Source organism: Rhineura floridana, chromosome 2, assembly GCF_030035675.1.
Source record: "Rhineura floridana isolate rRhiFlo1 chromosome 2, rRhiFlo1.hap2, whole genome shotgun sequence".
Taxonomy (NCBI): domain Eukaryota; kingdom Metazoa; phylum Chordata; class Lepidosauria; order Squamata; family Rhineuridae; genus Rhineura; species Rhineura floridana.
In genome coordinates, this window is record NC_084481.1 from 166,988,300 (window position 1) to 167,015,924 (window position 27,625).

Genomic DNA, 27,625 nt, shown 5'->3' on the forward strand with positions numbered 1-27,625 from the left:
AGTGATGGGGAGGACTCACTACCAAAGAGAAGTCTCATAAGGCTCCTCCATTGGAAATTACACACGGAGCATCATTTCCTGCTAGGGATGATGAAGCTTGCATCTATAAATGTCTCATCATTTTTCAAACTCCTCATCACTTTTCTAAATTATGCAATATTTAATCGGGAAGATTTTGTTTTGTTTTATTTAGAACCACATCGAGTAAGCCAGAAATTGCCAAATTGCACAAACCAAACCTTTCTTCCCTTATGTTATACCATTCCTTTTCCATCCGATTTGTATATGTATGTCCCTATGAACACACTCAAACATTGATGTTTATTCATTTGCTTTTTTTGTATTGGCAGAGAGAAGCAACACCTTTCAGACTTCTCACAGTAAGGATAATGAGAGCCAGAAATCTCCAGAAAGCAGATATTTGTGAGTATCTCTGTTATCATATATTCCATTCTTCTAGAGCAGGGGTGGACAGACTTCAGACTTGTGGGACCTACTTTGTGTTTTACTAGAATCTTGATGCTCACCAACCAGAGCCAGGTACAAAATAGTGGCTCAGCTGGGCAGAATTAGGGAGCAGGATGCCTCTGAGTACGTGCTCAACCCAGGAATCAAGCTCACAAGTCCTTTCACAGAAAAAATCATTTCTGGTTCCCTCCCCCCAAGCAACACGATTTAGGAGAATGTTGCTACTGCTGCTGCTGCTGCTGTATTAATTACCTTCTACAATTATTTCAAGGTGATGTGCAATAAAAACAGCTTAAAAACACAGAAAACAGCAGCAGATAAATCTAAAAACAATACCAAGTAGACGCTCATGGCAGAGAACTATTCATGCAGCTGGGAAGGCTTATCAGAAAAAAAATCTCCAATTGTTTCTGGAAAGTGCAGATAGTGGACCGCTGCCATATCTCAACAGAAATAGGACACCCACATTGAAAGCCCTGAACTGAGTTACTATGGAGTAGGCTTCTGAGATCTTTGGAACTTGCAGGAGAAATTCTCCTGCAGAACGCAGTGATCTACTGCTTTTCTTGGTATTGGTAGACAATTGGGAGTTAGAAATCTTTGCTGATCCAATGAAGATTAGGGAAGGAATCCTTCCCATGTCCTTCCACCAGCACACCACGGAGAAGTGGGAGGCAGGAGACATCCCCCTCCCCGGGTGGAACAATAGAGTGAAGGCTGCGGCAACAGCCTCTCTCAGCAGGGCCAGACCGTAGAGGGGAAAGAGGAGGTGCCACCCCATGGGGCAAGCTACAGGCTGCAGGCAGGGATGGGCAAAACATCCGCTTAATTCTTGAGCAGATTAATTCTTCTCTTCCTCCTCTGCAATCTGGCCCTGCTGGGGAGCTTGTTGCCATGGTCTCTGCTCTATTGTTCTGCCTGGGCCCCCTTCCTCTCCTGCTTCCTCCTTCTCTGTGATATGGGGGTGGATGGGCACAGGGCAGATGGGTAGCAGATCAGTGATGGATCAGCCACAGCAGGAAGATTTCATTCCTAGTGTAAATAACACAGAGATCTGCTACTAGTTCCTGATATGCCTTTCTAGAGAGCATATTAGCACACACAGAGGCCAATGGGTCAAATTTGACTTGCAAACTCCAATTGCTGTCCACCTTTCCCCCCATAAGTGCTACTTTTGGCATCATCATTTCTCTTATGTATTTAATTTATTGATAAGAGGATTTGTACCCTGCCTTTCTATCATACAGGGCTCAAGGTGACTCACAAAAAATAACACTTCCAGCATAAGATTTCATGCATTCGCCGGGACTTAGACTCCTATTTAATAGCAGTTAATCCTACTGAGGTGTCCGGAGCACAGTCTTGTCATGTTTTGTTGGATGAGTTTCAGTTGGTTCAGTTCGAGGACGTGGACAAGGTGCTTGGACAGGTTCGTGCGACCACTTCGGTACTGGATCCTTGCCCCTCTTGGCTAATTAAAACTAGCAAGGAAGGAACAGTTGGCTGGGCCAAGGAAGTGATTAATGCCTCTTTATGAGAGGGAGTGGTCCCTGGCTGTCTGAAAGAGGCGGCAGTGAGACCACTCCTGAAAAAACCTTCCTTGGACCCAGAGGATGTCAGCAGCTACAGACCAGTAGCCAATGTTCCGTTCCTGGGCAAGATCCTGGAACGTGTGGTTGCTGACCAGCTCCAGGCGCTATTGGATGAAACCGATTATCTAGATCCATTTCAATCGGGGTTCAGGCCTGGTTTTGGCACTGAGACTGCCTTGGTCGCCCTGTTTGATGACCTATGTCGGGAGAGAGACAGAGGGAGTGTAACTCTGTTGATTCTCCTTGACCTCTCAGCGGCTTTTGATACCATCGACCATGGTATCCTTCTGGAGAGGCTTGTGGAATTGGGAGTTGGAGGCACTGCTTGGCAGTGGTTCCGCTCCTACTTAGCGGGTCGTCTCCAGAAGATAGTGCTTGGGGAACATTGCTGGACACCGTGGGTTCTCCAATGTGGGGTCCCGCAGGGTTCGGTTCTGTCTCCCATGCTTTTTAACATTTATATGAAGCCGCTGGGGGCGGTCATCAGGAGTTTTGGAGTGCGTTGCCATCAGTATGCTGATGACACGCAGCTCTACTTCTCCTTTACATCTTCTTCAGGTGAGGCAGTCGACGTGCTGAACCGTTGCCTGGCAGCGACAATGGACTGGATGAGAACTAACAAACTGAGACTCAATCCTGACAAGACTGAGATGCTGTTGGTGGATGGTTTCTCTGATCGGATGGTGGATATATACCCTGTCCTGGATGGGGTTACACTCCCCCTAAAGGAACAGGTGCGTAGTCTGGGAGTCATCTTAGACTCTTCCCTCACACTTGAGGCTCATGTAGCCTCGGTGGCCCGGAATGCGTTCTACCAACTTCGGTTGGTAGCCCAGCTACGTCCCTATCTGAGTAAGGAGGACCTCTCATCAGTGGTACATGCTATGGTAACCTCGCGTCTGGACTACTGCAATGCGCTTTACGTAGGGCTACCTTTGAAGACGATTCGGAAGCTACAGCTAGTGCAAAATGCGGCGGCCAGACTGCTAACAAGAACTAAGCGCTCTGAGCATATAACACCTGTGCTAGCCTGTTTGCACTGGCTTCCAATATGCTTCCGGGCCAGATTCAAAGTGTTGGTACTTACCTATAAAGCCTTATACGACGCGGGACCACGATATCTGTCGGAACGCCTCTCCCGATATGAACCGGCCCGTACACTACGGTCTACTACGAAGGCCCTCCTCCGGGTTCCGACTCATAGGGAAGCCCGGAGAGTGGTGACAAGATCTAGGGCCTTCTCAGTGGTGGCCCCCTAACTATGGAATGGTCTCCCCAAGGAGGTGCGCCTGGCGCCGACACTATCATCTTTTCGGCGCCAGGTTAAAACCTTTCTCTTCTCTGAGGCATTTTAATTCCTGTTAATTCTAAATTATTATATTTTGATTTTAGACTGTACAGTTTTGTGTACAGTTTTGTGTTATTTTTATTGTATTTTTAATGTTCACCGCCCAGAGAGCTGTTGCTAGTCGGGCGGTATATAAGCTTAATTAAATAAATAAATAAATAAATAAATAAACCAAATAAAAAAGCTATCAACAACAATATAACACAAGACACCAATTAAAACTTAGCAGTAAAAGAAAAGTTTTTGATTAGAGCTATTGCTCACAAAAGCAATCAAGAGAAGGAAACTTGAGAAAGCCATCTGTTATATTTTATGGGTTTCCTTGCCCCTGAACCACATAATTGGAGGCTGCTGATAAGAAACATAGTTCAGTATGACAAGTATGGCTGTACTGAATGTTCCACCTTGAATGGCTGCTGTTTAATGTAACAACCCAATTTTTATATAAAACATAATGCCAAATAAAATATAATTATAAGCACATATTTATCACTGTAAAGATTAGGAATTTTGTCCAAGGCTAAGCTTAAAAGGTCCTTTACTCTATGTTAAACCAACCGAATGGCAGAGGAAGAAAAATATGACTTTCCCTGACAAAGGTTTTTACTCTTCTGTGTTTGAAGAAACCCAGTTGGTAGAAGAGTCAGCAGGGGCCTGCTGACAAGTCAGGAGGAATGAACATTCTTCTCCCAGACCTCTGATTACACAAATGTAGGTGTTAATGAAGTAATGAGATGCCACTGATGACAAAACCATGAATTTGGCTGCAGTCCTGAATAGTAAATCAGTCTGTCATAATGTTCTTGGCTGCAAAGGATTTTTTTAAAGTCATGAATAAAAAGAATAAATTATGCCCGTGCAAATTCCTGAGGAAAGATTGTTTTGGTAAACTGAGCATTCAATCTTTGTGAATTGTTTGCAAAGGGTTCCCTTATCTCTAGAGTGAGGCTATAAACAAGAGAAGGTTGCACTTGTGTAGAGGACAGCAAAATCCTAGGGAGGAGCAACATCTTTTCTTCTTGCTGTGATTTCTCAGGATCCTGCTGCCATATGTATGATGAAAGAGGAGCATGGGCTAAGTTAAAGTGGACCTCCCTGGTCTTCTGTAAGATACAGTAGGGAAAAACAATGTGTACTGACACATGTGAAATATATATATCCCATTTGAGAGGGATAGAATCACATATGATAATGACTCTGCATGAAGCTAACAAAGGCAGAGAGATCTTCTAGGGGACTGCTTCTATGGTTTGTATGGCTGTAGCTCAGTGGTAGAGCAATTGCTTTGCATGCCGAAGTCCAGGTTCAATCCCAAGCATCCCCAGGTAGGGCTGGGAGGGACTCCTGTCTGAAGCCCTGGAGAGCTGCTGCGAGTCAATGTAGACAATACTGAGCTTGATGGAGTATTGGTCTGCTATAAGGCAGCTTCCTATGCACCTGTGTACATTATTCATGTAATGGTATACTGGCTAGGGTTTGCAGTGGTGTATTTCTTCCCCCTTACATTAGAGATGCCTGTATGTTGGAGTTGTGGATCAGGATGCCGAAGGCTTATAATATCCATCTTCCTACGTAGTCGTCTTTGATTAAAAGTTAGAGATCATTTTATTTATTTATTTATTTATTTATTTCCATTTCTATACCGCCCTTAGATCATGCATTACTACCTTGAAATATTTCTCAAATATTGAGCATACTTCCGAACTTCTTGTTATGGATGTGAATGGTTTTGTTCTAACGTTCAGTCATGCCCCTTCCAATCCCCTTGATTTCCTGTTTTGGTTTTATGCACTTCGTTATCCCATGGTTGGAATCTGACATTTCTAAACTGAAGGAGAGGGATTCTGTGTACAACTTGTATCCAAGGAGGACTTGTTCACAAAGGAACATGGAACACTTGGGCATCAAGAGTGGAGAAAGCAGGTGCGAATGCATTCAGAAGCCCAAGATTTTGACTGTATGGGGACTGTATCTAAATATAATCCCTTCTCACTTGGAGCTAGAACACAGGGAGATACAAAAATAGCAGACAGCAGAAAAACAAGAACAACATCTGTATATATAAATGATACTAATACTAGCTATTCGTTCCCATGTTGCACTACAGGTCATATAACTCATAATTTTTCTGTACTAGGGGTGTGTATGTGATTTGGACAAATCCTGAATCAAGAACCGAAGCAAGTTGCTTCAGACAGATTCAGGGCTTATCTTAGCTCAAACAGGACCTCTCTGAACTGCCTTCAACTGAAGCAGGGACCTCCAAAGCAATTCAGGGCAATTTGGAAATTTGGACATTTAAAAAATCTCTGTGTGTCTGCAAAAATTGAAATATTTCTCGTTAAGCTTGCCATATAAAGAAAATTACTGGCTGAGAAGAAAGGGGAGGGAGAGCTCTCTTGAGATGACAGCTGTAGCTTCTAATCAGAGGGAATGATTTTACTGGTATCTCCAATCACAGTGTTTTGGAGAAGGGGTGATGAAATAATATATCATTTTGTTCTTGTGTGTTCTGTGCTCTTTACTAGTTCTGCTGGTGGTGTTTGCTTGGAAAATGCAGGGCATTCTAGTTTCTGCCTCTGTGCCAAATAGCCACGTTTCTATTCCTGTGAAATCAGCTTTGCACTTAGTGTCTGTGATTTTTAGTTCTACTTAAATAGAATAAACATGAAGCTGGATTTTTCATTCATCAAAACACCCTACCCCTGCATCCAACCTTCTGAAACGTTTACTTTCCTAGGGGTACTTCTATGATGCATGCCATTTTCATAATAAAATCACCTTCCACAAAACTACAGGAAGGAAAACAAATCCTTTTTAGCCCCCCAACAATCAGCTTTATTTAGCACAAAACCCCCTGAACTGATAAGTCTTTAATTTGGCAGATTTTTTACCTAGGGACACTTCTCTCATGTATGGTATTTTCATATAAATTGGCCTTAAAACATTGGAGATTAAGTGAATACTTTTTAACCACCTAAAAACTATAACCTCTGCAGCATTCTTCTGAAGTTTGGAAGGAATCATCCTCTCAGAAGAAGCTAACATGCCTGCAAATTTTATCCTATTCTGCCAATTGTTTTTTTTCAAATCACAATTTTTTTAAAAAAATCTTTTTTTAAAGATGGCCAGCACAAAAACTTCTGGACCTTTGTCTGTAGTTTCAGTTTGTCAGATGTTATCCACTTAAGAGGGGCTACTATGCCTGCACCTACTATGCCTGCAAATTTCATCACATTTTGTCAAAAGGGGGAAAAGGCTATAATTTTTATTTTTTTCCTACGTCATAATGAATAGGGAGGCATGAAGCTTCATTTTTCTGAAACAGGATTTTTATTTGGCCCCAAACTGAACTGAGCAGCTCCAAAGTGTTTCAAAGCAAATTGAGCTGTTTTCTGAAGTACTGAATTGGGATCTGAACTGAATCTTGTGGTTTGTTCACATCCCTATTCCGTACCACAGTAACCACTTCACAGAGGAAATCCGCACTGTCCACCAACTTCCATGAACCTTCAAGGGGGGTCCTTAAAAAAAACTCTATTCTAAAAAAATTGTTAAATTTATGAGAAATTTCTTAAATTTGTGAGAAAAGGGTACCATGGAATAGGCACCCTTAGTTTTAATGAACCCTCCCTGGATCTTCAAAAGATGGTTCCTCATGGAAAGATTTATCTTATTGGATTTATTATATATGGAAAATAAATTATCTTCTGTTATGTTCCTCATTCAAAAGTGGCGGCCATTATCTCTGCTACTTCCTTTCATTTTAGGGATAGACAGATATGTTGTGAAACAGACGGAATACTTCATGGCTATTAGGAACATGAGACATGCCCCAGTTATTCCATCACAATTTGTTTCCTCCTAATAGGTTCATGTAATTGCATACTATTAACCATAAGAATGAGACAATTGCTTCTCCCTGGCATTACAAGAATATGAAACATCTTACACCTTGTCCTTTCATAAATGGCTGTATGGGGACTCCTATTGTGAGTGTTATTTGTCAGCAACACAAGGTCCAAATAAATCATTTGAAGTTTTAATCCTGCTACCCACAGGAAAAAGGAGAATGTGATCTGATTTGAACAATTCCAAGTTGGATCATTCACTAACTCCAAGTTGGAACAAAATGTTTTCATCCTTTAGTCCCTCATTCCTGCTCCCCACCTCCCCCACCCCCAAATTAAGTCATGTCTCTTTTTCTCCCCTTTTGGAGTTCAAAAGACAATGGTTAATATGTCCACACCTCATGATAAACCAGGATTTCTGTCTTATTGTGTTTTTTACTGTGCACGAGCAGCATGCTGGCACATGCTACCTCTTCATTCTCATTTTGCTCCTCCCTGGCATGAGTGGGAGAAATAGATTAGAAAGCCACAATTGAGCTTGGCTTCCTGTCAGGCCAGATGTGAACCCGGGATTGTGGCTTGTTGCTCCCTAACAAGTCAGTTTGTTGTTGACTTATGGCAACTTTCCTTAAGCAGGTGTCCTTCAGATGTTTTGGGTTACAATTCCCATCAGCCCTAGCTAGCACAGATGTGTGATGCAGAGACTGATGGGAGCACACAGTAGTGGCCAGTGTGGTGGAGCTACCCTCTCAATCCCAGCATCATTGCAGCCTACTTGGATGGGGACGGGGCAAGGTGTGGTGTTGGCAAGATCAGAGCTGCATGGAGGCATTGGTGGAGCCACCTGGCACTCCTGCCAGTATGTTCATGCAGCCCCAACCTTGCCACCATCTTGCCCCTGTCTAGGTAAGCTGCAGCAATGGTGGTGAAGGGAGGGTGGCTCTCCTCTCCCTCCCATTGGGTAGTATTGGGAACATGGCATTGCTGTCTGGAGATGATGGGAGTTGTTGTCCAATACATCTGGAGGGCACCAGGTGGGGGAAGGCTGGCTTATGGATCAAGGCTTGTTTGGGAGCAATGAACTACAATCCTTGGTTTGGAGATAACAGGAAGCCAAGTTTAATTGCAGTTTCCTGGTTTCTTTCTCTCACTCACAGTAGGAGAAGAGCAAACTGGGAGCAATCAGGATGCTGTTCATGCACAATAAAAATCTGAAGCAGATGACTGGTATTCAACAATCTTGTTTTGTCAGGACAAGGACTTTTGGCTGTGCAATAGAACTTCCCCTCCCTCTCCTCTTCCTGCTAATCCTGCAACCCTATGCCCCTTAAATCTGTTCTGGGCTCCCCCCTCCCAGGCTCCCCCCAACCCTTCAGAATACATTTGGGGAGGACATGGGGTGTGCTTTGGGAGACGGGGATGGGGAGTTCTATTGCGACGGGGGAAATCCTTGCATTGGGATAAATTTCACTGCAAGGTGAGTTTTCCTTCAATTTCTAATGCAGTGTGCAATTGTCCCATGTAGTAAGACTGCAAATTACCATATCCTAAAGCTATTGCCTTCCTAAGACATCACAAGAATGGCTATGTTAGTGAGACATCGGATTATGTTTAATAACAATGATAATAATATGCCCCCCTTTCTCCCAAGGAAAGAGTGTTATTATTTAGTACCCCTGCTGCCCTTCAGTACAAATTTGCAGGGTGATTTATATAAAATGAAAATACAAAATACAATTACAATACAGGTAAAACAAATTAGAAGAACCATCCACACAAATGAAAGAGTAGGAGGGCTCACTGTCCCAGTGTTATCAGATTATCAGTTTGAAATCCTCTTCTCAGAGCTTCCTAACTCTGTTACTAGCCTTGGATCTTACCCTTTGCCTGAAGCAGCAAAATATCTTCAGCTGACCTTGCATTAATCAGTAAGATGGGTGAGGAGGGAGGTGAGTGGGGAAAAACATTTCAGAGTGGAGGGGGAATGGAGTTCGCCATTGTTAAACACAGTGGTGGATAGCGGCTCTATGTCAGTGGGGCAGTAAAATCTGCTCCGGGTTTTAGTCCAAATTTTCAAGGAGCTGTCCAAGGTGCTGAAACACCTTGAACCAGACACCACTGGTAAAACAGAAAATCCAATAAACTTTACATTAAAAATAACACTGTAGCTTTAGGTGCTCAAGGGCCACTGGGTAGCCCTGTCTAGGGAGGCTTGACTGTCTTGAACTATCTCATCTGGGCTTCAGGGGAGACCCTAGAAAAGAGGCTATTCTCTGCTGCAAGGTACTATTCCTTTCCCTCCCCCTCCCCTTTGGCTGCTAATCTAGACAAAAAGTCTGAAGTCTGCTTATTCAGACAAGCCAGCCTTCAAGGAGCAGTGCTCAAAATCAAATTCTGCTGGGGGAGCTATTTGGAAGCTGGGTGGAATGGGTGTGCCTATTGTCTAAAACAGAGATTCCCAAACTGTGGTCTGTGAACCACCAGTAGTCCACAATCTCATTCAGGTGGTCTGTGGCATGTCCGCATTAAATATCCATATTGATTTTTAATTGTATTTTTATTGCTTCTTTTATTTATTGTGTTATATTACAATTTAAATTATATGGAACGTGAATTGTAATACAATAAAATGCAATATAAGAAGTAAGAGCAATTAAATACAATTAAATATCATGCAGCATCTAGCACAGCACATTATAATTTCTACAACAGGCAGAAAAATCATTAGGTGGTCTGCCAAGACCATCAGGCATTTCCAGCTGGTCCATGGGGAAAAAAAGTTTGGCACCCACTGCTGTAGAGTACTTGTTGTGGCTGGATTAACTTTATCCTCACAGTTCCCTGTACTCCAGGCCTTTCCATTGTCTGCTGTGATATGGAGATTGTGGCTGTTGCAGCTAGGCCAGCGCTCTGTAGATCACATTGTAGTTTACTCTCTTCTCTGATATCATGTAGAGCACAGGTGGAGAACCTCAGGCCAGGGGGCTGAATGCAGCCCTCCAGGCCTCTTTATCTGGCCCTCAGCACTTCCCCAGCCCATATCCCTCACTGGCTCTGCTTTGCACCCCAAGTGTTTTTGTCTGTCTGGAATGTGTCCTTGAACTCTGATAATGCTTGTCTGGGTGGTGGATAGAGAGGGGTGTGCAAAAGCATGTGAACACTGTACACAGTTAAAATGTGTATTTGTTGCTCTGCCCACTTTTGACTTTGGTCCCACCCACTTTGAAAGTTGTCCAGAAGGGAATATGGCCCTCAGGCTGAAAAGGGTTCCCTACTCCTGATGCAGAGAGTGTAGAGAACCGAGACTCCAGGATGGGGAGAAGCGATTCCCCCCCCCTTCTGTTCCAACAATCGTGTCTCCCTGTAGCTCCTGGCTCTTATGCATATGGAGCTAGCTGTGGATATAGCACTGTTTTTCTCTCTGCTTATGATTAAATAATGTTCCAATCTCTGTGTTGGAAGATTTCTAGTTATAATTTAAAATCTTATTCTACAGTTACTGAATCTGATTGCTATGTGTGCCTATGGCTGCCAACTGCTTCAAGTGAAAAAGTCCGGACCAAAACTGTTCCCAACACTAAAGATCCAGTGTGGAATCAAGCCTTTTGCTACAGGATTGACAGCCGTGTAAAGGTGAGACCTTGTATATGTTTTCCATGTTGTCAGGAGTGTGATGTCTACACACAAGAGGGAGGGATTAGCAGGCTTTGGGGAACTCCAAGGTTTGCAGAAATACAAAAATCTCTTTACAAGTCTAAGTGAGGGGACCTCAACACAAAACAATGTAATAAAGACTGAAAATGCTCAGCAGGCATGGAATGCTGACTATTGAAGGGGGGGTAAGGATAATTGGGGCAAAAGGGGTAATGGAATGGAGTATCCTGAAAGAAGGCATGGCTTGCAGGCTGGAAGCCTGAATAGAAGCAGTTCACACTTCCCCATTTTGCAAAGAAACCAACTGGATACTACCCTAAATGACCAATGTTTAGTGTCCAAAAGCATTTTCTTTACAATTACTGAGTAAAATATGGTCTTTTCCCCATAGAAGATGAATCCAAAAAGTGTGAAACACTGCTGATTAAAATTAAGAGGTCCAACTGTTTTTTTCAAGCTTAAATTTCTGGCAAGTACATTATAAGTGAAACGCAAATTCCTTAAAACAATTTATATTATTTGTTCTTCAGAGATTTGATTCATTTTGTTTCTTTTCTCCTTTTTTGCTGGTTGTCCAATGATCTTTAAGTTCCTTGATTTGTGTAAAAGTAGTGTGCCTGATCTAGGAGAAAGGCCATTCGGAGGCAGCAGCTTTCAATGTATGGGTCCTATTGCTGGATTAAAATCTGCAGGTACAATAGGGTGTTATGGGTGTGGATCTCTTTGGTAGATCTATATATCTAATGGGTCTGCACATGACATGATGAGTGCTGGGCCAAGAAGCATGCAGAAAACATCCAACACATAGGGTGGTAATCATTTAAGTCATACTCAGAGTAGATTCATTGAAATCAATGGGTGAGCAATCAAATAGCAGCAGCAACAAGTTAGTTAAGTCCACTGATTTCAGTCAAGTCACTGATTGGGACTGGATATGCATTTAGAGTCACTGGAGAGTCGCTGTTAGTGGTCCCCCATGACTCAAATGCACAGCTCATATCTACCAGAAGTTGTGTGTTTAATATTGTGAACCCAATTCTGTGGGAACTCCCTCCTGGCTGAGATCAGACAGGCCTCCTCCCTGTTGAACCTTTGGTGCTTGGTGAAGATTTTTTTAAAGTAAGTATTTATGATTTATGGTTAATCTTAACTGGTTTCATCTCAGTTGTATTTCTTTTGTAACCTCATTGCATGCTGCTTAGAAGCGTAATTTATATGTTGAGCGGCATATAAATTATTGTTATAAATTAACCTAGCTGGCTGACTGAGACATATTGATAAATATGTCTAAAATGCTCAGCTGAAAACCTGAAGTTCTTACTTATCTATAAATTACAGATTTTTGAAATATTAAGCAGTTTATAAATGCTTTTAAATAAAAGTAACATAAGTTGGACTGTCTTTCAATAGCAATGCTCGCAAAGTAAAATGCAAACAAATGCATTTGTTATAAATATAAAAGCATAACTTCAAATTACATAAAAGCAATAGAAAAATAGCAATCTCCCACTAATTTCCAAATATCTAATAATATCTTTACATGCCCCTGAAAAGAGACCAGCAAAGAACATAAGTGACATTCCCTAGGTGAATGAGTTGTGTGTCTGTGGAACAGCCAACAAACAGGCCCTGCTCCATTCAGATGACAAATTTACTTCCCAAATGGATGACATCTGGAATTGAGTTTTTAAAACCAAGCATATGGGAGAAGACTAATGAGTTTTAGGACTGAGGTGTCAGATGGATGGGCTTGATTTTAAAGTTCAAACTAGTATTTACTTCAGTGCTGCCTTATTTATTTCCTTTGTGTACCTAAGCAAATGGAACTTGCATATGCTAGTCTGCATCTTCCATTCTTCATTTCTCTGAAATGCAAAATATAGACTGTTAAAAATATTTATTATCGCAATATCTTTCCATCACTAGAATATTCTGAATCTAAAAATCTGTGATGAAGATACATTTACCAAAGATGATCACCTTTACACAGTTCTCTTTGATCTCGCTAAACTGCAAACTGGACAAACTAGTCGTGTGAGCTTCAAACTGAATCCAGAAGTGAGTGATTAAATGGGAAATATATGGTGAAACAAATGCAAATCTAGGTTTGTGATATGCTTGCTCAGTTTGGTTGTAATGCTAAGCCAAATCATGGCTTAGTGCAAATGTATGGACGTGCAGGCTCCCAGAGAAGAGATTGTACTCACTTTGCTCATCCGCCGTTCCTGCTGCTTGTTGCAGTGTGTTATCTGAAACAGGGCTCATGGTTTGTCTCCTCCAGACAAACCTTGGACTGTAAATCAAGAACAAATTTTGGTTACAGCTGTGGTTTGTCTAGAATGATCCTGGGTTTGAATGACATGATATGCCAAACCATGGCTTAGCTCATAGCAGTACAGCAGCAGCAGGACCAGAGGAGGAGCCAAGCAAATTCATTCTCTCTGGGACCTTGCATGGTTGTACAATGAGCCAGTTCACACGTGCTAACCTAAACCATGGCTTAGCACTACATATGAACCAGCTCAACGTCTCACTGGATTTTACCCTGTATTAGATACCCCACTTTATTTCAGTTACGGTCTGAATTTATTTTTAAACAATTCCCTGGGCACTTTTGCTGGTATAAGAATAAACACATGGTGTAAACATCTCAGCCATTTTGGCATTTATTTTGGCATTTCTCTGTGTGTGTTTTTTTTTTTCAATTAATCTTTATTCAAGTTTCCAAAACCAAAACAATACAAAAAGACAAAACACAAATCAACAACTAATACAATAAAAAAAAGAAAAAAAGAAAGGAAAAAAACATAAAAAATATTGACTTCCGATTTGTCTTAGTTCAGCTATAAATCTATAATATATAACAAGCCTGACTCTAAATATATTATAAAATCACCCTCCTCCAGCGGTTATCTTAATTGGTTTCAAATCTCATTAACATCATATCATTTTTTTCTTCCACAAAAAGTCAAAGAGAAGTTTCCAATCCTTGAGATATATGTCCATCAATTTTTTTTTCTAGATAAACATGTCAATTAATCCTACTCATCAAGTCTACTAAGTCCAGTAATTTCAAATCGCTCTTCTTCCATTATCCGTATTGATTCCATCTTCCATCTTTACGCACCCCATAATCTTGCTGTCATAGTCATATAATAAAAGTCTGATAGGAATTTCCTTTATCACAGATATTTTCTTGCCATCCATTCCGAACGTATCACTGAAGTATTGTTGCAAAGCCACATCTCTGTTCCTCTTTTTTACATGATACACTAGCACATCTCTTGAGGATTTTTCCATTGACACAAAACAAGGATTAATTCTGTTAACTTTCTCCATTTCAAGTTCCATCAAATCCTTCCAGTCCAGGAATTTTTTTGAACCGATAATATCTTTATCTTCAACCTCTTTAATTCCTTCAGGGACAGCGCTGAGTTCCAAACCATAATATTTGTCTCCAGGATCCATCACAGCCAGGAAATCCAAATCCCCTTCCATGTCCATATTTAATCCAATCTCCATAGCTTGAACCTTGCCTTTAATTTCTCTTTCATCCTTTTTTGGTTTTCCAGATCCATCTTTATTCTCCTTTCTCATAGAATCCTGAATTTCTTTCAGCTCCTGTCTCATTTCTTCAAATTCAATTCTCAACGCTTGACTATTATTTCTCAGTTCTTGTTTTATTGACTTAATCCCATTCATTATTTTCTGAAACATGTCTAAAGATAAAGTCCCTTCTTGTACATCCATAGTCTTCTTAATTGTCATTCTTAAAGCCAAAGGAACAAAACCCCTTCAATTTTCAATGTCCCAAGCAAAGAGCAGTTTATTTCTTTATCCAGTTACGAAGGAGTTAATCTTTCAAACCAACTGGCGTCACACTCTAAACAGCTCTTATCTCTTAAATGCCCAGAAGTGCAAAAACAGCTTTAGTTCACAGCGTACAAATAACTAGTAGCAGAAAGAGTGAGCAGATTCGTAAAAAAAAAAAGTAGATCAGAAAAAATAGTCCCAGACTTATGTTACACAAAAGTCTTATAAATCAAAAATCTCTTCCAATCAGAAATCCCTCATTCGTTGTAATCTTTATAATGCTATTTTCCATGTCAGCTTTTTGCAATAACAAAAAGATAGGCTATTTTTATTTTCTTCCCCCTTAATTCCGTGAGTAAAAGAGAAGGAGTTTTGACTCACTCAGGTTATCTTAATTGCTGTTCCTTTGACAAATCTCTTTAGCTGTATAGATAAGAAAGTGATAATCGTAGACAGGAGAATGCTTGCCTGTTAGTCCGTATTTTTTTTAAGAAAAAAAACCGGATCACTTGTTCAGCTGAGCTAGCTAAAAATCCTCACTCCGTTCGAGCTGCTGGAAGACCTTCTTTCACAGACAATTCTGACGAATTCCAGTCTCCAACAATCACAACAGAGCTGTGTGGGAGATCTCACGTTTCTTCCTTATCCGGAAGAAATTATCCCCAGTCAAAAAAAAACTTTTCTGACTGGATTTATAGCTGAAAAAGTTTCATCCAAGACGAGAGCCGTCTCAGAGGCTGCACAGGCGGAGGGATCCTCCTGGGAAGTTGGCATTTCTCTATGTGTTTTAAGGAGTAAATTTATCTGCTGATTTTGCTCATGTTGAATGTTGACAGCCAAATTGTTGCTTATACAACTTTTCAAAATTAAACTTTCTCTATAAAGTTTTAATTATAAAGGGGTGAAGTAGAAACTAGAGATTTTGCCTTTTAGCCTTGGAAATTATGTATCTTGTCAATGGAGAAAAATGAAATCTCAATATGTCTAGGGTTGTCTAGTCACCTTATTTTCATTATTAAATATGGAGCTATAAACAAGTCACCAATGCTTAAACCCTTTAGAGTTAGCTTGCCAAACAAAACAACAGTTTCATATTGTTACAAGCAAGAGACGTACTTGATACTTCTCTTTACTGCTTTTAGAATCCTCTTTTACCAAGCATATATCTTTGGAACGGAAGGAATATTGAATTGTGTTCAGATTAGAAATATGAAGGCCTGGGGGGGGAAACAGAAAATGGGGAAAAACACCAGTTTCTCTCCAAACTTTTCTGGCTTTTTTCTGAGTCTTCATATCTCTACTTCAGATTAGGGATGTGCTAGAATTCCACCCAATTTGCCTTTGGTACTGAATTTTCCATGAATACGCTTATTCTCTGTCACTGTGGATTATATTTTTATGTAGCAATTTTCTGTGGCTTTTTTCGGAAACAGTTTTTTTAAAGCCTCTAAAATATTGATATTTTATTGATATTTTTATTGATATTTCCTTCAATTTATTGCTATTTCCTTTAATTTATCAATATTTCATTTCAAAATATCAATATTTCCTTTAAAACTATAGATAAGAATATCAATATTTTTGTGAGGAAAAAAAACAGATCAACTAAAAACACTAGCAGACAAAGAACAAACTCGAATCAATACTGACCTGTTAGGTGGAATGCTCTCAAACTGGCACTGGCCAATGTATCCCACCACTAGTTCAGATATATTGTTGTGAACTTACAAATGCAACTTTCATTAGCTGAGCTCGGATGTAATGGGAAACCATGATTTCCTACTATGTGATGAGACTACCTGCACCTCAGGCTTGTGTGCTACCCCTTTCTATCTTCTTTTGTGCATCAGGGGAGAAGTCTGGATGTTGGGGGGAACTCCGGGTTGTTTAAAAATGAAAGTGGAAGCTTCTGATCGCTTCCTCATGGACATAAGAGGAGAGGGTAGTAGAGAAATTAGTAGGACTCCTTTCATGAAGTATCCAAGGCCATTGCATCCAAATGGTGTTGGCACTGATGCTAAAATAGAAAACAGTAACTAAACACTGAAAATGGTTCTGACCACTTTCTTAGCATCCATTTATAATAATGATGCAGAAAAATTATTTGACTCCACATTGCACATCTTGATACCCTGTGAGCTGGTAGACAGGTAAAATGCCAAAAGAGATTTTGTATAAGGAGTAGTAATTCTTTTCCTTACTTTTTCTAGACACATGAAGAGCTGGACGTAGAGTTCACATTACAGTGCATGTGAGTACATATCTTAATATTTCAGAGACCCTATAATTTAGTTAAAATAAAAGGTGTTTACAGAATCACATCCACGTGCATACAGAGGCCACAATTATTTGGCTGGTGTGTGTGTGGAACACACCTGCTTGGGTAGACTGTGGTTGTGATGGCTGGCTGGCAGGCCTGCTGTAAGCACAGTTCTTTATGAGTGGCTGGGAAATCTTGGAGATTATATTTGCAGATGAGTCTGTTTGAGACAGAAAACAGCTGTGGTGGGATTGTCAAGCAAAAACAAGAGACAGGATGATTAGGAGAGCCTGGCTGGGAGTCCAGAGCCTGTGAGTTCAAATCCCCGGTTGTGTCTCCTGGGTGTAAAGGGCCAGCTAAAGATCACCCCCACAGTGAGTGGCTCAGGAGTTACGTGCCCTGCCACCTGTGCAGCCGTGGGCAAGCTGCATAGTCCCAAGGAGCCCAGTTGGCCCCCAGCTGGCAGTTGCAGACAAGGAAGGGGCTGGATTGTGCAGCTGTGGCAAGCTGAGCAGGCCCTAACCAGCTGGAGAGGAGTAGCCTCAGAGGGAGGCAATGATAAACCCCCTCTGAATACTGCTTACCGTGAAAACCCTATTCATAGGGTCGCCATAAATCTGGATCGACTTGAAGGCAGTCCATTTCCATTTTTTTGATCATCAACATTTCAGCTGATTGTGAGTACATCATGGGACAAAAACCCTGTGACGAGAGCTAGAAAAAAAGTCTAGCTAATTCAAAATATGGCAGATTTCAAAAATTCAAATTCCAAATTTTGAAACTCGTCTAATAAAGTTTAGCATAATAATGTGGTGGACCTTTGGTATGCATTCACCCAGAGTTCCTTATTTTTCTTCTTTATTCCAAATTGCAAATAAAGAACCCGTGTCATTCACATGAAAGGCTGAAAGGGTGTGAAGCTGTACATTAGCTCTGTGCTAGCCTCAATCTTTGCCCCTGTGTGTGTGCTTAACTCTGTTTGGATTGGTATGTTCACTATCAGGCATCATTCTTGGGTCTGATAGACTTGCTATATAGTGGTTGTCTTATTTATTTATAGCACTTTTTTAAAAAAAAGACTCCTAGAGCAGCGAACAGATCTCAGTGTGATAAGATGAGCAACTAGTGCAGCCAATGCACTGATTCTGGGAGCGTTCGAAATTGGTTTTTAGACTATAAATCTGGTGTTTTGCAAACAAATTCAAGTTAAGATTATATTCATGAAAGCTTTTCCCACAAATGTCTTTCAGCTATATAAGAGACCAAAACCTGAACCCATTTATATTCTCCTTACGTTTCACTCTTCATGCCTTGAAAATGCATACAAGGAAGTGGCCTGAAAATATTTAGAGATGTGTGCTGTTGTTTATTAAAAAAAAAAAATTAATTGCAAGGAATGTAGTCTTGGGAGCTTTGTGAGATGTTGTGTGTGTGTATGTCTATGTCTCAGAGCTGTTCCAAATCTTTTGTTCAAATAATACTTCCATGTGGGAAAACTGTACAAGCTGCATGTTGCTCATTATGTGTACCTCACCTGGATCTGTTTTACTGTATGCATATTTTGAGATGACCACACTTGCACACCATGCAGTGAATGAAGTGGTCAGTTGAGCAGTGACTGCCAATAGACTCAGCAATGGTGTTACCTTTATGGACAACTTTGGTTTAAGAGCTCATTGTAGAACCTTCAGCTTGTATGCTATACAATGGCTTCTGGACATTTCTGTGTGTGGATTTGAAAAGGGGGGCTTAACATAAGGGGGACTTAACATTCCTTGGTTCTCTTTGTCTCTATATAAAAATCACTACATACCTGTCACTGGAAATTACCGTAATTTTTGGTGGTATACATAATATCACAACAACAAAAGCCTATTGATTAAACAGTTAAAATTCATTTTGATTTAACAACGGTGAATTATCGAAACAGTTGTTTTATACTGTGTATGTACGTTGCAATTGTCAGCAGTATTACAGCCGTATGCCTTGCTTGTCAGTACAAGACCTCTGAGTCTTTGCTGTCAGTATTATATGGTCTGCAAACCAGATGAACAATAGATGAACTTCCCTCAGCTCAATTTATATTTTCCAACGTATCAGAAAATAGCTCTCTTTTCCCCCAAGCCCAGTTCCACTATCTGGAAGCCCCATTGCAGTTCTGATAATGTCATTGGGGGCATGAATGGTCCCAAATGCTACTTCCAGCCCACACAAGCCTCTACCAAGTTCCTCCCCGCATCTATGAACCCTGAATTCGTCCTCTGTCCCTTCACCCAAACCCGACCTTGTGGCAATGGGAGCAACAGCCATTTCTCTCTGTTGCCTGGGACACTGAAAGAGCAGCAGTAGGGGTTCAGTAGGGATGTAAGGAACCCTGGAAACGACATGTCCCAAGATACCTGGAATGCTATTGTTAGCATGTTCAGCAGCATCCCAGGCTCAAGGAGCCCTGGGATATGTGGCTTCCAGGACACCTGGCATCTCTACTGAGCACTACTTGTTGATCTGTACAAGTCCAAAAGCTTTCTGAGCCAGAGAAGAACATAGTACTCAGTTCATAGTACTCAGTTCATAAGCTGAATGCTACAAGCTGGGGAAGTAAGTATACTGTATATATGAATGTCGGCGCCATCATTAAACCAGATGCATTGGTTCTGACCACGTGGAGCAGTTGCACCCTGGGGTGGGTCACGGAATGCTTTTGCCATCCTCCACTCAGTCTCCATACGTAGGCCAGGTCTGCCTAAGGGAGGCAACCGATGCTCCAGCAGGCAGTGATTGAGGAGGTAAGTTCTGTTTTGATTTAGGTAGTTCATTAGTGTTTTTTGTATTCCTGCATTATCCTGTCATGTTTCATGAATATCAGCATATTCTCTTGTTTGTTCATAGGGCCCAAAGACAGCCTGCATCTGTTGCTGCTGCTACTACTACGACTTCTGCTTCTGCTCCTGGTGGTGGCTTTTTTGCAATGACTTCTCGGTGGATCAGATGGCTTCGGAGTATTGATATCCCTCGGCCTCCTGGTTTCTAATAGAGCACAGGACCTGAGGTTAATAAGCTTCTTGTGGAACTTGGAAAATCAAAGGATACTTCACATTTCTAAAAGCAATTTTTAAGGCACGTCTATACCAGAAGGTATACTTTCCCCACTTTGGGATATTTGACTGAAAACAACAGTAATTAAGAAGATGGAAGATGGACTTCTTATATTGACTATTGTGGTGCTGTGGCCTCCTCTGGCTTCTGCTGTGGAGATGGATGAGGAAGCCATGAAGGCCTTGCTCATGGACCTGGGCTCATAGGAAGGGGTTCAGATTCCCAAAGGTAGATCCTTTTAGATGTGCTGCCTATGGAGTGGGGGTGGTTAGTTTGACTTTTCTTTTCTTGCTTTCTTTCCAACAGATTTGAATTTGAACATAATTATATTCCTACACTAGTAAGAAGTCTGTGTGAAAATAATAAAGAAAAGAAAGCTACAGAAAAATGTAAATAAATGTATAAAATACTAGGGGCTGCTGCCCTTGATCAACTTTGCTTGCCAGCCCTGCCTACACCCCACCCTATATCACCTTCAAGGCCTCCCTCCACTCCCTCTGCAAGCACCCCCTAGCCATCTCTACATCCCCTTTGCCATGCTTCCCCCTACCAGTTCCCCACTGCATCTTCCAGGTGCTCCTAGCCATTCCCCCAACCCTCACCACTACCCTAACCCCCATGGGTTGCCAGAGCCCCCCCCCCATGCACACACTGGTCACCAAACTCTCCCCCTCCAAGGGTTTCCAAACCTCCCCCTCCACCTCCCAGGGTCTCCAACCTCCCCCCACCCCCATAGGTCTCCAAACCTCCCTCACCCCCTCCAAGAGTCTAAACTGCCCTTTCCCCCTCCAAGGTCTTCAAACCTCCCCCCTCCCCCTCCAAGTGTCTCCAAACCGACCCCACCCCCTGCAAGGGTCTGCAAACCTACCCCTCCCCCTCCAAGGGTCTGCAAACCTACCCCTTCCTCTCCACAGGGCTCCATACCTCCTCTTTCCTCTCCATGGGTCTCCAAACCTCCACCCCCTCTCCCCATGGGTCTCCAAACCTCCACCCTCCCACTCCCCACTTACCTTACGGCCTTGCTGCTGCTACTCTGCTGGTGGTGGTCGTTAGGCCCCAGCTAGGCCCCACCCACTAAGCCCCCCTACTGTCCTCTGTGTCACTGTCTCTGCCTTGTCTTCACCACAGCTGCCATTGTAGTCAAGGTTTACCTCTTCTTGCCTTCCTGACCTGTAAGTGTCATACTACCTGGGAATGCTTCAGCGCAGGCACGCTCCAGCCTAGAAACATTCACCGGTAGTGCAACACTTATAAAAATATAACATAATAAGATACATTAAAACATGACTATGAAGAAAAATCTAAATTGTATTGTAGTGTTTTTGTTTTTATTAAATAATAAATGGTCTATGTTTTTAAAATACTTGTTTTAGCACTGATATTGTTTTTATCATTTATTTTATTCAAATTTTTATCCCATCTTTCCTTCAGAAGTTCAGAGTGGCTTGCAAGTTTCTCCTCGATCCCTACCCCATTCAATTGCATCCTCACAACTCTGTGAAGTAGGTTAGGCTGAGAGAGAGTAGCTGGCACAAGAGGGCTTGAGCCAGCATCTCCCCAGTCTTTGTTCAGCACTCTGTCCACTACAACACACGCGCTCTTCCCATACAATATTTACATTCTCACTGTGATACGCAAGTGATTTTTTCTTTCTTTCACCCATCCAAGTGTTTTCAGGAGAGAAAACACCCCCTCAGACCAAACTTCACATCAACTTTCCCATGCATTTCATTTGGGTAGAAATGTTCTATATTTGTACCATTACAGATATTGGTAGAGTTGAATCTTCACTCTTGCATGAAGAGATTAATGAGCAAGGCTTGGCAGTTGGTGAGCAATGAAGTAAAGAAGTGTTCACATAGGGCACACTATAAATTTTCCTGGAGCATTTTGGGGAAATTTTGACATTTGTCAGAACAGTGCTTGTAGCGAGACAGACATTTTTTGTATAATTGCTGCTGATAATTGTGCTAGAAGATTTCCACACACTATTTCATGGTGTGCCACCCCATTGTTCCTTTTTAGCATTTAGCTTCCAGTTATTTGTCCCAAGCCTGTTCTGATGTTGAGGACATGAGGTTCACACTCTTCCTTTTCATTACCAGTCTGATTCCCTCTTTCCTTTTAAGCTCAATTTGTGCCATTGAACCCATTTATCCCCCATCATTAGCCTCTTAATTCTTTAGCAGAAGCTAAAGCTTGCTACCTTATAACATTTAAACTTGGTTACACTATGATCCTCTGTCAAAGTTCCTTTCTTTTTTGCACTCTGCATCAAATATATTGGGGAATATTAAGGGTGTAAGATTCTTATTGCTTTAGAAATATAAAATAAAATCCAGGTCTTTAATTTTTGTGCAAAGAACGCATGTATGTAAAGCCTTCCAATGATAATGATTTCTTTTTTCTTTCTTTCTTTCTTTCTTTCTTTCACTCACACATACATTTCTTGTACTCTACCCCTTCTCACAAGAGGGTCCAGTTCGAATCCCCACATAGCCATGAAGCTCACTGGGTGACCTTGGGCCAGTCACTGCCTCTCAGCCTCATGAAAACCCTATTCATAGGGTCGCCATAAGTCGGAATTGACTTGAAGGCAGTACATTTACATTTAACAATGGTCATAGATAAAATGGGCAGTGATAAAACTATACCAATGCAGTGAGCCACTCTTATGTCTCAAAGTCCTGCAGCAATAAATAAGCTGACATTTTTCCTGAATGATGTGGAAGAAAGCCTGATCTCAACAACGAGGGAGTTCCAAAACCAGGGTACAGTCACTAAGAAGGCCTTGCTTCATGTTGCAGCCCCTCTGGGCTATAAACACTAAGGACACTACAAGCAGGGCCTCCTCTACAGATCTCAATACTGAGGCTGATCAATATCATGGAAGGTGCTCCCAGTCAATTCTGAGCACTATAACATTCAAACCTCTTTCTCAAAACAAGCAAACAACAAAACCAAACAAACCTGGCATCCTTCATAAGTGAGTGGGTGAGTGTATAATTTGCACTCCTTTATCATTCACAGGAAATACTGGTCCCAGAAATTACTTCTGAGTTTTTGTGATCTATGGAATATAAAGAGCTGTTGTTGGAGTTCGGTAAATATAGCAGTGGAATGCAGAAATGAATAGTCTGGTAAGAAAGCAGGTTGAAAGAATGAAGAAACTTAAGGTTTATTACTCCTGAAAAGTCAAGCCATTTTGAGTACAGACATACATGTGGCCATTATGGAATCATCATGAGGTTAACACACACTAACACTGACTAAGAAGAGGAAGGAAGTAAAGCCTGAGCAACAACAACAACAAGTTATTACTGAAGAAGGAATCAGCGAGCGAAAAATACATTGCCTTTCAGTCTATCACCCCCTACTGGTTCACATTACTTGTTACAAGTGTTGGTGCTTTGTTCCCAACAGCTGTTTCATACTGAGAAAGACTGGTGGCTTGTCTAGCTAAATATTGTCCATGTTGATGGCAACAAGGATTTTTGATGGCAAAAGGAGTGCCAGAGCACAGTGTGCACCACAGTATTCTTTCTTTGAAGTACCTCGGTGGCAGCTCCTGCTTCCCTTGGTTGAAGACAGTTGATTCAGGGCTGAATATGAAACTTCAGAGGCTTTCTGAAAAACACATGTTATGGGCTACTAAGAAGAAGGAGAAAAAATCCAAAATGTAGACTTGCCAGCACCACTATGTCAGCACTTGGCTTGAAACACTTAACAGCAGGCTCAAAAGCAATAGATTCTTCATTTGCCACAAATAAGGATGCACAACAAAGAGCCACAGCTCAGTGACAGAGCAATGCTTTGCATGCAAAAGCTCCGAAGTTCAATCCCAGGTCAGTCCAGGTAGTGCTGGGTAAGACTCCTGCTCAAAATCCTGGAGAGCTCCTGCCAATTAGTGTTGACAATACTGAGCTAGATGTACCAAAGGTCTAACTTGGTATAAGGCAGCTCCCTATGTTTCTGTTGTAGTTCATCCCCAGCAGGGCTGGCCCTGCCATTAGGGATGTTGGAGAATTCTGAGGGAAATGGAAGTGGAAATTGTTGCAGTTTACATACTCATCTGGGGTCAGCAACGAAAATCAATCAAGTGAATGCGATCGGTATTAATTCACATCATGTGTGTTTATTAAGTTTGCAAACTATATGTAATTAATAACTTTCTTTACATTGTCTTGACATTTCCTTTGCACTGAAGTGAATGTAAGTTATGCAAATAGTTATATAACTTAGGTAAATTATGTTAAATGGTAGACAGAGAGACAAATAACATAGTATTTGGTTGAAATCAAACTGCAGCAGAATAGAAACAGTACAGATACAGGTTGGAATGGAAACTGCTGCCTTCATACATCCCTACGCTGCCGTTAGACAGAGTGAGGCAGTTGCCTCAGACAGCAGCTGCTGGGGGGCATTCCTCCTGAGGCCCTAAGCCATTCCCATTTGCTGGAAAGCAGACCTGTGTGTGCCACAGGCCTGCCGTATATCCCCTAAACTAGTCTGCTGACCTGGTTCCTAACCAAAGAAGCACACTGAGGACTAGAAGACTTGATTTTTCTGCATGAAGCTTTATTCAGTAAGTCAGCACAGGAACACAGTATCACATTCTAGGCATGAATCAGAATACTGGAACATCTTATCTCAGGAATAAGACATGGAGGTGATAGCAAGGAGTTGCCACAACAGTGCTAAACAGGCATTACCAAACTTTTATATCAGAGAAGGGCAGGGACTTAATTCTGTAGGTTAATTCTGGGTTTTTCTTGCTTTTACTATAATGTAAAGGCTCCTAGGAGCTGAAAAAATCTTCTGAAGCCATCTCCTATCTAATCTTCTTGGCCTTGGCAAATGCATAAACTCTGGCTCAGACTGACTGCTTTTACTTTGCTCCCTCAGCTGTTCATTGAGCTTTAACTGTTCCACAGCTAAATCTGGCCTAGGTGTAGGTGCCTGGGCAAATTCACCACCAGATGGTTCAACAGAAAAAAGCAGTAGTTCTGGGCTTTTCTCAGTAATTCTATTAGTCAGCTCAGATGCTTCTGAAGTCCTTTCCCCTGTGCCTCCTTCATTCTTTTCCGCACTACTGGCAATTCCATCCCCAAGATCTGTACTCCATTTTTCATCATCCCACCCTTGCCAAAGGTTCCCCTTGGGACCAATGACATCTGCTGTCCTCAAGTGCACTGGAGGATGCTGCCCTGTTGCCAGTGATGAAGTGATTCAACTACTAGTCCAGTCAGTTTCTGTACATGGAAATGGTATGTGCGCTTGCAACATCTTGGCTTTTGCCTCAGGCAGCAAACTGCTTTGGGCTGGCCTTGATCCCTAGCATCTAAGATGTGCTTGTAGCATTGCTCAGGACTTACACAGATGGGGTAGTTTTAGGAGGAAGGAAAATGACATTTCTTCCTTCCCCACACTCCTGAAACTTCGCCCTGCTGTGCTATAGAGGCTCCCAGTAGAAACCAGTTCATGGGAGTCATATATTTTCCATTGCAAGGTGCAATTTAAATAATCAAATGAATAAATAAAATAAACCTGTAGCCATATAAATGGATAAGCAAGTGTTCATCTGAGTTTTGTATTAGAAGTTATGATGATAGAAACCACAGAGCACTGAAGGAGCCAGCTGGGATTACCACGGCCAGAGCCTGTGTGACAGAAAAAGGTGGAATGACTGAAAATAAGATAATCAAAGCAAGTGAACACTTACATCAAAAGAGTTTGTAAGTGAAGTTGGTGTTGGGACAGGAAGGAAGGATGACACCTCTTAGGGCCCAGGAGTTGTGAGCTGAGTGGCACAGAAAGGAATTCTTTCAGGTAGTGGTTGCAAAATTCCACTACCCTCCAAATGTGTGCCCCATTGGAAGGTAGTGAATAGGGGGCCATTTTGGTGATTGGGGTGTGATTTCTTAACAAATCATTGTTGGGTGACAGGTGGGTCTTTTTAAAAGGGTTTGTTTAAAATGCCTCTGTTAAGGTAGTGTTGGTAGCACTTTAAAGCACCTCTCAGGTAGCAGTCACCATGTACATTTCCCCAAAATGCCTCAGTCATTGCATTGTTCTGCAGCCTTTCCCAACCTTTGGGTCCCCAGGCACTATTGGACTACAACTCCCATCAGTCCCAGCCAGCATGGCCAATGGTCAGGAATGATGGGAATTGTAGTCTAGCAACATCTGGAGACCCAAGGGTTGGGAAATGTTCTAGGGCATTTGGGGGAAGTGGCAACTGCCATCCCCCCCTTAGAATGCCTTGGAAAATTTCTCATCCATAAGGCAAGACAGAAGGGAACATGCAGCTCTGTTCACATGATGCACTGTTGGACGCAGATTACATTGAATGACTTACTTCCGATGCTCACTGCAGTGCCAAAGTGAATCTGGTTCTGGGTCTATTGCTGCAGTTATGAAGTTCCTATTCTGTTAAGGCACCTGCAGGTAGAACCTTGCTGTTGTGTGGGGCCCCCTCTTACTTCATTGGGAACAAATGTTGTGAAGGACCTTCTTTCTGATGTAATTTATAATAGAAAGCATTCCATTAATGGTCTGAACACTAACGGTTCTATGGCGAAGTACCTGAGGCTAGAGGAAAAACTACAGGAAGACCACCAGCCCTTTCCATCATTCTGTAGCTTAACATCCAGAGCTCTGGAACAGGGATGGGCAACCTGTGAGCCTCCAAATGTTGTGGGATTCTCTTATCAGCCCTACACAGCATAGCCCATGGCCAGGGTTGATGGGAGCTGTAGACCAGCAACATCTGGAAGACTACAGGTTCCCCATCCCTGCTCTAGAAGTTAAATATGTTTTCAAATACTGTTCACTTTTGTCAACAATGGGATTTTTCTTTTCATCTTGGTTTCCCATCTGTCAAAGGGAACTGTTGGCTACAACAGACAATAAAGTATTAAAATGTAATACTAAATATTATTATTATTAAAATAATGAAAGAAGGAGCCCAGGGCAGCAAACAAAAGCACTAAAACATTTTTAAAACAAAACATCATTAAAAACATCTTTAAAACATCTTTAGAAAGAAATCTTTTTTTAAAAAAAAAACCCTCAAAACAGTTCTAATACAGATATAAGATATTTTGCACCTTAAAGGTCCCATAGAAAATATTAACAGACCATAATATTTTCATATCTCATTTTGTTTTTTAGCCCAGACCATCCTGAAAACATCATTACAAATGGAGTATTGGTGGTAATTGATATTCATTTTCAGAGTTCTTTCTTATGAAATGATTGTCGTATGCAAACCTGAAGTCATCTTGTCCTGCAGTGCTTTTTGTGCTCTTCCTTCCCACCACTGCACCTCTTTCCCTCCCCCTCCAAGCCAAGAAGAAGAAGGGAGGTAGTTCACGGGCTTAATTTGAAGTGAGGAGGCTGGGGAGGCAGTAGATAAGCCAACAAATGGCTTGGCTGGCTGGAGGTGAATTGGAGACCCCAATCAGTTGGTTGCTCTTACAGTTACCCCCAGATTGATTGCCTGGGTAGGTTGTCTCCATTTCAACCATGACTGTCTCCACTT

The 27,625-nt window shown here is 41.7% G+C and overlaps 1 protein-coding gene across 3 annotated transcripts in view; it reads left to right on the top strand.

Annotated features, from left to right (window-relative positions):
• Positions 1–27,625, top strand: part of LOC133377363 (cytosolic phospholipase A2 epsilon-like) — a 56,681-nt gene that overhangs the window by 7,072 nt on the left and 21,984 nt on the right. For all 3 annotated transcript variants that reach the window (XM_061611321.1, XM_061611322.1, XM_061611323.1), the window contains exons 3-7: positions 351–423; positions 10,756–10,892; positions 12,840–12,971; positions 16,937–16,977; positions 27,256–27,298. In XM_061611321.1, coding sequence (XP_061467305.1) covers positions 351–423; positions 10,756–10,892; positions 12,840–12,971; positions 16,937–16,977; positions 27,256–27,298 — 426 coding nt within the window. The remainder of the gene's footprint in view (positions 1–350; positions 424–10,755; positions 10,893–12,839; positions 12,972–16,936; positions 16,978–27,255; positions 27,299–27,625) is intronic.